Here is an 11063-nt window from a genome sequence, read left to right as displayed (position 1 = left end):
TTATTGTGAAAAGATTTGTGGCGGGCGACCAACACCAATATATTTACATTGGCTACAAAATAATAGTTGTATGTGTAATTATTTCACGTTGACCTTGCGTATTGAAGGGATTCTTCATCCGCTAATTGTGAACGAGGTCTGCTGCCTCACTTGGTAGTTCAAGAGCAAATACTTCTTTAATGTATAGTTCTATAAGAATATATCATTGAGAATCTGTCTAACCTATTTACATGAGTAAAGATGACCTTGGTGATCTCACATGTTCTAATGTATATATACTAGATTCTAATAACACAGCCAATCGAAGATAAATGTGGATTTTCTAGAATTTGTGCTTACAACAACAACTTCTGAGGTACCATCTATCGGCAACAGTTTGTCACATCTATGTGCAACAGAGTGTATCCGATAGGGGCCAACGTATTCTTGGAATACATGGAGAAGGAGGTTATAGTCATATGTCCCGCAGAATGCAACCCCAGTCTGTGGAAGTGTTGATATGATATTGGAAATAGTAAAACAAGAATTTGACTAATCATATACATATCGTAGATACCATCAACAGCAGCAAATTAACGTTTGAGGAAGAAATCATTGGCGCTATCCCATTCTTTGACACCTTCCCAGTAAAAAGGAAAAAGACGCACACGTACCAATACCTCAATTTCCGATCGCACCATTTCTTACACCTGAAGTGTGGTGTTGTACGAACCTTGTTCAATAAGAACAATATCACATCCATAGTGTCGTGAAAACATATGGTACACTGATTGAGAAATCCAGAAAGTTAACAATGATTTTGATGATAACAGCAAAATGACTTAGAGACGAAACACCAAGCAAAAGAACAAAACGAAAAGACAAAATATAATCACTGACATCAAAGGCCTGTCGGAAATCAGTAGAGGACTTACCGTGGTCATGGCATTGCAAGACTTACTGTGGTTATTGCATTGCAACAGCCATAATACCTCACAAGACTCTCCGAAATGTCCTGGTCAATCCAAGGGATAAAACACCCAAAGAGAAATTGACAGAATGCATATACAAAATCGGATGCGACGCATCAAATATCGGAAAAACAGGTAGGAGATTCGGGACCGACTCAATGGACATCAGAAGAAATGCGGAACCTCAGGAAGGCAAAACATTCTTCAGACATTCTCAGTCCCTGATCAATAAATCTGCACTTACATATCATTCCACGAAACAATTATATGTTATTGAACTAGTTTGATATCAAATAATGATATTTTCTTAATAATGGACATGTTGCAAATTATGAGCCAGAATATGTCATTTGGACTGTTAATTTTTCAAACACGTGTTTATTTTTCAAATATATGTTTATCTCTGTCAACATTTTACAGATTTGATATACTCACTTTCATTCATTTAACAACAATATAGCTGAAGCCATTATTTGGTATATAAAGGTAAAATGGTCAGCTGAGATAGTTTTTCCGGGGAGGTAAATTTGTTCTCTTGTGGCCAAACTATTCGTTTCATCTTTAGGATAAAAACAAACCAATCAAAAGAGAGTGTACAAACACACTCAAGTGAAAAGAATCTTCAAATTCAAATTCAGACTTAATTTAGATACAATGGAGCCAAACAATTAATTAAATGTTATTGATGATAAGGGCTTTTGAAGCCTAGGAGGCGAGTGAAGATAATCCAAATTGATCAAAAGAAGGACATAATATATATAAGGAGATGGCTAGCCCCATCAATCAATCATTTTCAAAACATATAATTTCAGAGCAATGTCAAATATATGTGTTTATTCTGAACTGTGTCGAATTGATTCGAATGAACGTGACATGCCGGTTAGGGCAAACCTCGGGGTCTAAACGTCCACCAACCGTGTCTACCAAGTACTGTTTCAAAGATCGTAATAGCCACACAAGTGAATATCATCTTTAAATACTAATTTAAAGTTAGATACAGAACAGGACCATACAGCTGTTTCGTCCTTCTAGCACGCGTCAGTGATGCTAAGGGCCAAAGCGCTGAAGCCAACGAAGCGACTGAGAAAAATCCGAATTGATTTAGGGAAAAGTTAAAGTCTAGAATAGCAGGTGCACTAGCCCCATATTTCAATAAATTTCATAATTACATGGAACCACATATATCATTAAAAACGTTTCAAGATAGTATTTCTAAAAGGTATTGCTAAGTAGCATATATATCATGTAGCAAGATAGATAACTCGTGCAAATCATCTAAAGACGTGAACGAGGTGATAGATATATGAATATATGGTCAATGAAGTTATAACGACAGTACGCACAAGTGAATTATCATATTTTCGAGACAATTTGCCTCTTCATACAGTTGTGAAATGAAAAAAGGTCCACAAGACCTGTAATTCACTTTTTACCCTACCTATTTATGAGTGCCACAAACGTGTTCAATGTCTACATTTTAGGATATAACTCTCTGTCAGAGTCATTGAAGACTATTGGTACTCCATTTCCACATCAAATATTATCATTTTGGAACGATACCTCACTCAAATTCAACATGGAGGGTGTGTGTGTGCAAATGAATGAAGAATTTCCAATTTGTCAAATCTTAATGTTGAGGTTTGAATCATCAAACCATCATGTCAACATTAGTTCACCATTTAAACTCATTTCAAAATTGGCTTTTATGTATCTTCTATACAAACAACTAATTTCAGAATAAATCAAATTCAGGAAGATAGTCTAGCATAATGAACATAAATTAAAGGGCAGCTACTGAAATGATGTCAAGAATTCTTAAAGTCATCTTTATGCAAACAAGTCCTTTAGAAAAGTCATTAACTGAAAAATAATGATGCTTTATGCAGGTATGACAAAACGATTTATACATATTAAAATAGGTGGAGGTAATTGAGTATTAATTTATGATATGTATAATATTTATAATGTCATGCCTGGTAATAAGCCTTAATGCAACAGTGTTGGAAACATTAACATAAAAACGTTAATGTTTTCCATTAACGTAAATGATCAGACAGTACTTTGCCAGCAAACATGATAAGAAGGGTGTGGTTAACATGCAATCTGTTCTCTATCCATTAACCTATCTGGTTTTGGTGACTTATAAGGATTTTTCAAACATCATCTATGTGACTTTTCGGGTTACCGAGACGCACAGACCTCCATCAGCTTTAAGGTATACCTATTTGGAGGGATTTTTTTTATGGAACACTACCTAAACATGTCATCTGAAATCAACGTCAGGTGTTCTGTATCCTGTGGCTTGCTTCATTTGATAGGCACCACATGTGGTGGTTTCGAGATATTCCATATCAAGCTTTGGGAAAGATGTTTCAGCACATTCCAGCCTCGTCCACTCTCACCATGCCTTTAAAATATATCAGGTTCATTCAAAACTCTGCTAAATAATTCTACAATAAGATTCTGGCCAATATTCTACGGGGTAGTTGGCGATCCTTTGCCTCACGAGCGATAGATGAATTGTATATGAAATCAGGGACAACACTCAGCCGTGCAGCCAGGCATGCAGGAAGGCAGTAGTAATTCGAACAAGCTGTTCAATTATTTCAAAATGAAGCTAAACGAGTCTGTTGCTGATTATTTGCCTATTGGTTCATATGCTACATCCCTTTTTTTCCAATTTGGAAACGAGATATTATTTACTTGGATTCACGAAGGTCTTTAAGTTAGGTTTCGTCATTGAAGCAGGAGACGCTTACTCTTCCGGAACACCTGGTTTTATTCTCCTTGTACTTTTTCATGAGTCTCCTTGTTAGTATTTATGTTTTAGTTGTATTGAATTATATTTTAGATTATGATTATGTTCACATGTTAATACTTTCTTGGCGTTGAGAGAAAAAGGATCCTTAACTGGTAATATTTTCTTCTCCGTTGCACTTCGATGAGATAATCTTGATCTATAGAAAACATCTTTGAAATACATCTATAATATGTTAGATCGTCCATCCTTGAAATACATGATACAGAAAGAGCTTCATTGTTCACGATTTTTATGAATTGTGCATGAAAAAAAAATCTACATATGCCTTTAAATATTTCGTCATTTATTCGTCATGAATACTTTAAGGTATATGTCATCACACTGTTATAATAAACTGAATTATACACGAATTGTACTAGCTTGTAACAGGTACGCAGATAAAAAGCTCCAAAGCTACCTTGATCAACATCTTAGAACGAACGCTAATGATCGCAGAGATTCCGCAGAGTAGGTTTTCGAATATAATATTGTAAATTTATGATTAAAGAGCAGTAGACTTGCAGTGATTTTCGTAAAATAAAAACGTTTATCTATATTCAAAAGTATATCTATTCATATGATGACGATATGATAAACATGAGATCGTTGAACGACAACAATCAGTAGATTGATATTTACCGCCAGGGTTGATTTTTTACAGAATTACCCCAATGACATGTAGTAAATCGCCTTCATTTCAAAAGAGTTCCTAATCGTGACAAATTTCCAACAGTAAATATGTTAAGGCTCCCAAGCTAACTAATTAAGAATTGCTAGTGTAACAGTATAGCCCCAACACCTTCATCATTTGTCTGTAATCAGAACGCATCGAATAATATCTATGTTTATCTGGAACGCCAGGTAGCAAAAAAGCACATCCTATTTTACAATAATGAATGGATAGCATACACAACATCACTCTCATGGTACATGTACCACATCCCCACCAATACAACACGCAAATGACATTTTGTGTTTCATTCATGGATACTATTATGGTAATTGCGCCCTGTTGACGAATAGGTATGTTTAACATAGATCTACAAGGTTACAACAAATATAAATTAATATATATCTGATTTATGTCTGTGTCTCTTCAGAATTATGATCACATCAAGGCGGATTGCATCCATTGTGATGAATATCGAACTACATTTACAGCATGAACGTATTTCATACCAATTGAACGTAAACACATCAAGGTTAGTCCTGGACCGACAGCATTAACAGTGTCGATGTCAAGGAGAACCGCTACAATGTCCATCAGTATAACAGGATTTACTCTAGTTAAAGATATAGTCCTGATGTAGAATTAGAGTCGACATCATATTTAGATCACATAATCATCTTACATTGACCTAAACATTCCTTAACCGACTTGGCACGTGTTTATAAATGAATCGTTCTCTGTGATATGGCAGCAGATATTATCCCGTTCTGTCCCCGGTGGTAGTTGCACTATTTGGAATACTTTTCGGTATGACTGCATAGTGGTCTGACAAGGCTGGTGACAAATACCGGTAAAAAGCTTTGTAATGAACATCATGGGGTTTCTTCCGCCTCTGTTTGTCAAATTCGAGGAGATGTTTCTCTCGGTCGATCACTGCAAAATATGAATAATTTAAGTGCCTATTCAGATATTGCTACTGGTAAAAAGTGATTGATATCGTCTTTCTGTGAATGAGGAAAGAAAAAGGGTTCAAACTTACATTCTGGTGAAGGAAGTGGATTTCTCACTTCAGTATCCGCCTTTCTGAGGTTGCCATAGAGACTGAAGTCGCGGACTTCCTCCTGAACACTATGAGGCTGGTATTTATCCAAATTCTGAACTTTTGGCTGTTCAATTTTCGCTGCCCGTTTCCTCTTTTTCATTTCTCGATCTTGCCGCCGCAGAAAATCTGGGGTAAACAAAATCAGTATGATTATGTTTTCTGTATTTTCGTATCCTAAATTTCTACGAATATCACAAGTGAAATGAAATGAAATGAGACCTTCTCCAGGTAAGCAGTAATTATATTGATATATAGATTAAATAACGTTATAAATTGCTTAAGCTCTCATGCCTTTATCGCTTATTATGATATCAATATACAAAACAACACATATATTGATACCGTTATTTTAAAACATGTATTATAGGTTTTATCTTCAAACAATTCTGCTCTGTAGAACAACTTAACTTTTGTATTCTCTAGCTAGGTAGCAGTCTATATTTAAGCCGTTTTATATATATATATTTAGTTTCAAAACAAGTCCTATGTACAGAAATTTAAGCTGTTGTGGCCTGGCTCAGGCGTCAATACAATCACAGTTACAGTTTCCTGTACAACTGTGCTACACATTGAAAGTAACAGCAGATATATAAATCATGATACTGGGACTGAAATGTAAATTAAGTAATGAAAAGAGTATTTTTTGTTCTCAGAAGTTATGAATTTTCATATGATTTGTATTCTAACTAACTGATAAATCGTAATTGTTAAATTCCATCATAAGTCCCATTATGTACGTAACACATCTAACCACAACCAAAGGACATTTTGTGAGAATATTGATACCTCAAACTTACCCATTGATAATCGTTTCATACAAATTGATTTCAAAGATTTACAATCAAATTTAAAAAAAACCATACCCGTCGATTCCCTGTGCAAAAGCATTAAACCGGTCACGTGCATATTCCAAAACGTCTTCTTTACACAATGTTCATTAAAAATTAATTTCACGACACTATTCACGTATGTATCAATATGTAGTATAGACATTCATACATCGCCGAGTGTTACAATACATATGTATCACAGCAAACAGCCTAAGAATAAATAAATAGATTGAGTGGCCAGCTCCATACCAACACATCGAGGGTTTTACTCTCGAAATCTCCACTGATATATGTTCTTTATATCAATATTTCACTTTATGTCTCGAATATTGATGAACATGGCTGAATTGTTTACATATATAGATAAAGTTCCTACTGGGATATCATACAATTACTTTGTTATATACAGATATAAGTAAAACATTGTCATGTATAATATGTCGATAAGCACACCATGCGTTTGATTTTTAAGTCGGACAGACTCAGGTAGGGTAGTCTTATTTGATATTCAATTCATAAGGGCTTATATCCGTTCAAATTCACCTTAATCCGTCGTCTCCAAATATCAACAAGACATTGTAATAGTCACATGATACCCGTAGCCAATACTTGAAATCCGATTTCACACATGCGGCGTATAATCTGTTTGTTTTGTAAATATATTAATTTCGTGTAAGATTTGCCAATGAAAGTACATAACTGAGGTGTTATTCATGAGTGTTCGTGTAAACATCGGTGTTATATTTTCTTTTTTATTAATCTTTATTCCAATATGAAAATAAAGGAAATAAAATAAAATGCATTCAATCAGTAATTTAGTCTGAAATTTTTCTATCAACTTTTTTATATAAAAATCGATTTATATTTCATCAATCAATTGTTAGTTATCATTCTTTTCAACATTATTTTCATTTTTATTTAACCTAGCATATAAAGATTGTTGATTCACATAATCAATTAGTATCTAGGCTAAAATTATCGCCCAATCGAAATCATGTTATGTCATGTAAATCAACAAAACTTGCTTATTTTATTCCTCTAAAATCGTCTGGGTTGAATATAAATAAGCTGATATTTATAACTTCATAACAATTGCAGCCTGTGATATAAAAACAATATTTGCGTTCTACGATATAATTGGGACGTTTACAATTGAAATATTCTCTTAATAGCGAGAAAAGACAAATGTCGTGCTTAGAGACATTAAGTAAATAAAATAACAGATTACTAATGCATTACTAAGGGAACTAATACAGACCAGGTGAAAATGTGAATTAAATACCCAGGGAGAGATACTAATTATCTAGACAGGGTGAAAATAGGAATAAAATAACCAGGGAGAGATACTAATTATATAGACTGGGTGAAAATAGGATTAGAATACCCAGGGCAAGATACTAATTATAAAGACTGGGTGAAAATAGGATTAGAATACCCAGGGCAAGATACTAATTATAAAGACTGGGTGAAAATAGGATTAAAATACCCAGGAAGAGATAATAATGAGTTTAATGCGTAAAAGTAAGAGAGACAATTTATTTCATTCATCACTGGAAAACTTATTTTCTTTCTTCAGACAGTAGAATATGCTGTAATTCAGAAAACCACAGCACTAAGAAGTGTTAAAACTCAAATCATTCAAGACGCTCACAGATTGTATATTTATATCAAACACAATATCAATTTCTCAAAAAAAAAAAAAAAAGCCAAACAAACAAACTAAAAAATATCCAGTGACCGATTATTCAATGTTTAATATATTCATAAGTGATAGGAAGTATTCCATGCTCTAGCGAAAGAGATTTTACTATGAAGACAAGAGGTGTTCTAAGTGTTTCACAAAGGCGATAGAAACTACCATAACAGCTTACAAAGACAGAATCAATAACACAAACAAATAATGGGATCGTAAAAATATTTCTGATGAGTAACAATTGATTATAAGTGTAAATTGTTATAAAAAAACAAAAGCAAACCCGTGTATCACAAGGCCTGAAGCGTGGTCATTTAAATACCCCGTAGCCTTTCACTAGAAAAGACTGAATGACTTCATGATATTAGTGTGGGTACGGGTGTAGCGAGATAGCCTTCTGTTTACAGATGTGGCGATAACTCGTAAAAGACCTGTATATATTGTATATGGAATTGTATACAGACGCCCACATCTCCGTGTATAAGATGGGGCATTAAAATTTACTTCTAACATGATTTATTTCTAGGTGACATGTCGCATAAAATTGTGATTAGCTTGTACTCGAGTTCACCAAGAGCAAGCACATAATCTTATATCTACAATAAGAACACGTGAGTATGGTCAACAATGATTTCAGTCTGGATAGACAGATTGTGGTATTGAAAATTTCGTATTCCAAGACGTCTATTGATGTCGGATCAAATCACATGGAAATAGATCTATTATCTAAGTGTGAATTATATATCAATTTATAACTCATTTCATATTAATGTCCAAAACATCGATATCGTCGATCATCAATTCCACGTCCAAATTCTAAACTTAAAAGGTTTTAAAAATATTTATCAAAATGGCTGAACTATTTATTTTATTGATGTTTATGGTGTTAAGTTTGATAATCTGTCAGGAAGAGAATGTGTATGATTAGGAAATGTTTCACGATATTTACTCAGAAATGAAATGTTGTCAAAACATTACTGTGATCAACTGCCCACTTGTTTAAGTGACGAAGATTCGCTAAGATTTGTTATTAAAATTAGAGACTACCCTACTGTAGGATAATTAATTCAAGTGGAAACAGTAGTAAAATGACAGACTTGGACATACAGGTTTAAAGTTTCATTTTATATGTAAATATTTAATGATTCAATGTTATGCTAGAATGCGCACACTATGAAAGAAGTAGACCAACAAAATATTGATTTTCATAACAAAACTGAAATCAGTGATCGAAACAATATGCAGAAAACATCTACCTTGCTAGATATATGTTCTATATTGAATATCCAAGGAGAAAAGAAAGAAACAATAACTAGTATAATGACCCCACTAGGACAGATCAACAGGAAATTTAAACGTGTGCTTCCAGCAATTCCTCATACCTTTCCACTCTTTGATATAGCTTACGCCAAATCAACTGACGGAAACAATGTAAAGTAGGACGGCTTGGTAGCAAACAACTTCGAAAACATAAATATTTGTACGTTGTAAAGAACAATAACGTTTTCAATTACGAAGCAATGAAGAAAATAAGACTAAAAAGAAAAATGAAGCGTTGAAAAAGCGTAAAAATTCACTCATTGAAAAAATAAAATCGCAAAATCTCAACGATTCTAACAGATAAACTATGAGGTTGTAATAATGACGGATCTCTCTAAAAATCAATACAAGTCTTTCTTTTCTATCTAAGATACTTAACTTTGTGTCTTACCTCTGACTGACGTTACCTGTATCATTACACCTATATATTCACGTGTGTTCAGGTGGCGACTGTGCGGAGATCAGATTTAACACTTATACCGCAATAGGTTTCCGTACATCAGATGAAAAAGCGTCAATTTCACGGGTTTAAATTCATAGTAACCTGGTCAATATTTAAATAATTCATATACCTATAGACGGCGTCTGGACATTTATTGAACAAAGATACTCACAACTATGTAATGCTAGGGTTTGTGTATAGGGAAATTATTGAACAGTCAGAGGAGGTCTAAGCAGGTTTTACCATAGAAATATCGACAATGCATTCATGACTGCCGTTTACGGTGATATATTGAATGGTATGTAAATATTGTGGTATTCGTCTAATTACAATACTACAACAATTATGATTTTCTACCCAAGGGAGTCTCCGTTCCTTTAGGACTATAATTCTTTTGTTTACTATATTCCATGGAACTCGTATAATGCGCCAGGCTATTTGCATATAACCTTAATATATATATTATCGAGTAAAACCTCAAAGTGTTAGGTATTGGAAAAATATTGACACATATGTAAAAGTTCTGTTAAAAAGTAATGAATGTCTATATAGGACTATTTACATGATGATATGTGTATATGAGGTATTTTTATACATACAGTGTTGGATTATGTGTTATGTTTAAGGAACGCACTGAAGACACGTGTCTATGATATATCTGAATGTTTTCAATGAAGACACGTGTATACACTGTTGACATGTGTTTGACACCTAAGACATATGTTCACACTGTCGGCAAGTGTATCACACAGGAGGTACGTGTTCATATTTGTTATAAATGAACATACATACATACATACATACATACATACACTCGCACGCGCACACACACACACACACACACACACACACACACACACACACACACACACATACATACACACACACACACATACATACACACATACATACATCATACACACACACACACATACATACATACATACATTCACACACACACACACACACACATACATACAGACACACACACATACATACATACATAGATACATACACACACACACACACACACACACACACACACACACACACACACACACACACACACACACACACACACACACACACACACACACACACATACATACATACATACATACATACATACATACATACACCCTCACAAACACACACGCACACACACACACACACACATTCACACACACACACACATACATACACACACACACATACATACACACATACATACATCATACACACACACACACATACAT

At 34.2% G+C, this 11063-nt stretch overlaps 1 protein-coding gene across 1 annotated transcript; it reads right to left on the bottom strand.

The window, feature by feature from the left end:
• Nucleotides 1-5177: 5177 nt before the first annotated feature.
• Nucleotides 5178-6428, bottom strand: LOC132558328 (uncharacterized). Its single transcript, XM_060222875.1, has 3 exons — nt 6386-6428; nt 5460-5648; nt 5178-5353 (listed from the first exon to the last, which is right to left on the bottom strand). The coding sequence occupies exons 1-3, from the start codon at nt 6426-6428 to the stop codon at nt 5178-5180; spliced, it is 408 nt and encodes a 135-aa protein (XP_060078858.1).
• Between the last annotated feature and the right edge of the window lie 4635 nt (nt 6429-11063).

This window comes from Ylistrum balloti, unplaced genomic scaffold (genome assembly GCF_031769215.1).
Source record: "Ylistrum balloti isolate Yb309-2 unplaced genomic scaffold, AGI_CSIRO_Ybal_v1 Utg370780, whole genome shotgun sequence".
In the NCBI taxonomy this organism is placed as follows: domain Eukaryota; kingdom Metazoa; phylum Mollusca; class Bivalvia; order Pectinida; family Pectinidae; genus Ylistrum; species Ylistrum balloti.
This window is presented reverse-complemented; position numbering and strand designations above follow the sequence as displayed.

What these genes read in the sequence shown, in the direction of transcription:
- LOC132558328 (XM_060222875.1), bottom strand. Translation starts at nt 6,428, where the DNA reads ATGCACGTGACCGGTTTAATGCTTTTGCACAGGGAATCGACGG. An exon ending in TTTGCACAGGGAATCGACGG is followed by an intron (nt 5,649 to 6,385) that starts GTATGGTTTTTT and finishes TGTTTACCCCAG; the next exon opens with ATTTTCTGCGGCGGCAAGAT. An exon ending in TCCACTTCCTTCACCAGAAT is followed by an intron (nt 5,354 to 5,459) that starts GTAAGTTTGAAC and finishes CATATTTTGCAG; the next exon opens with TGATCGACCGAGAGAAACAT.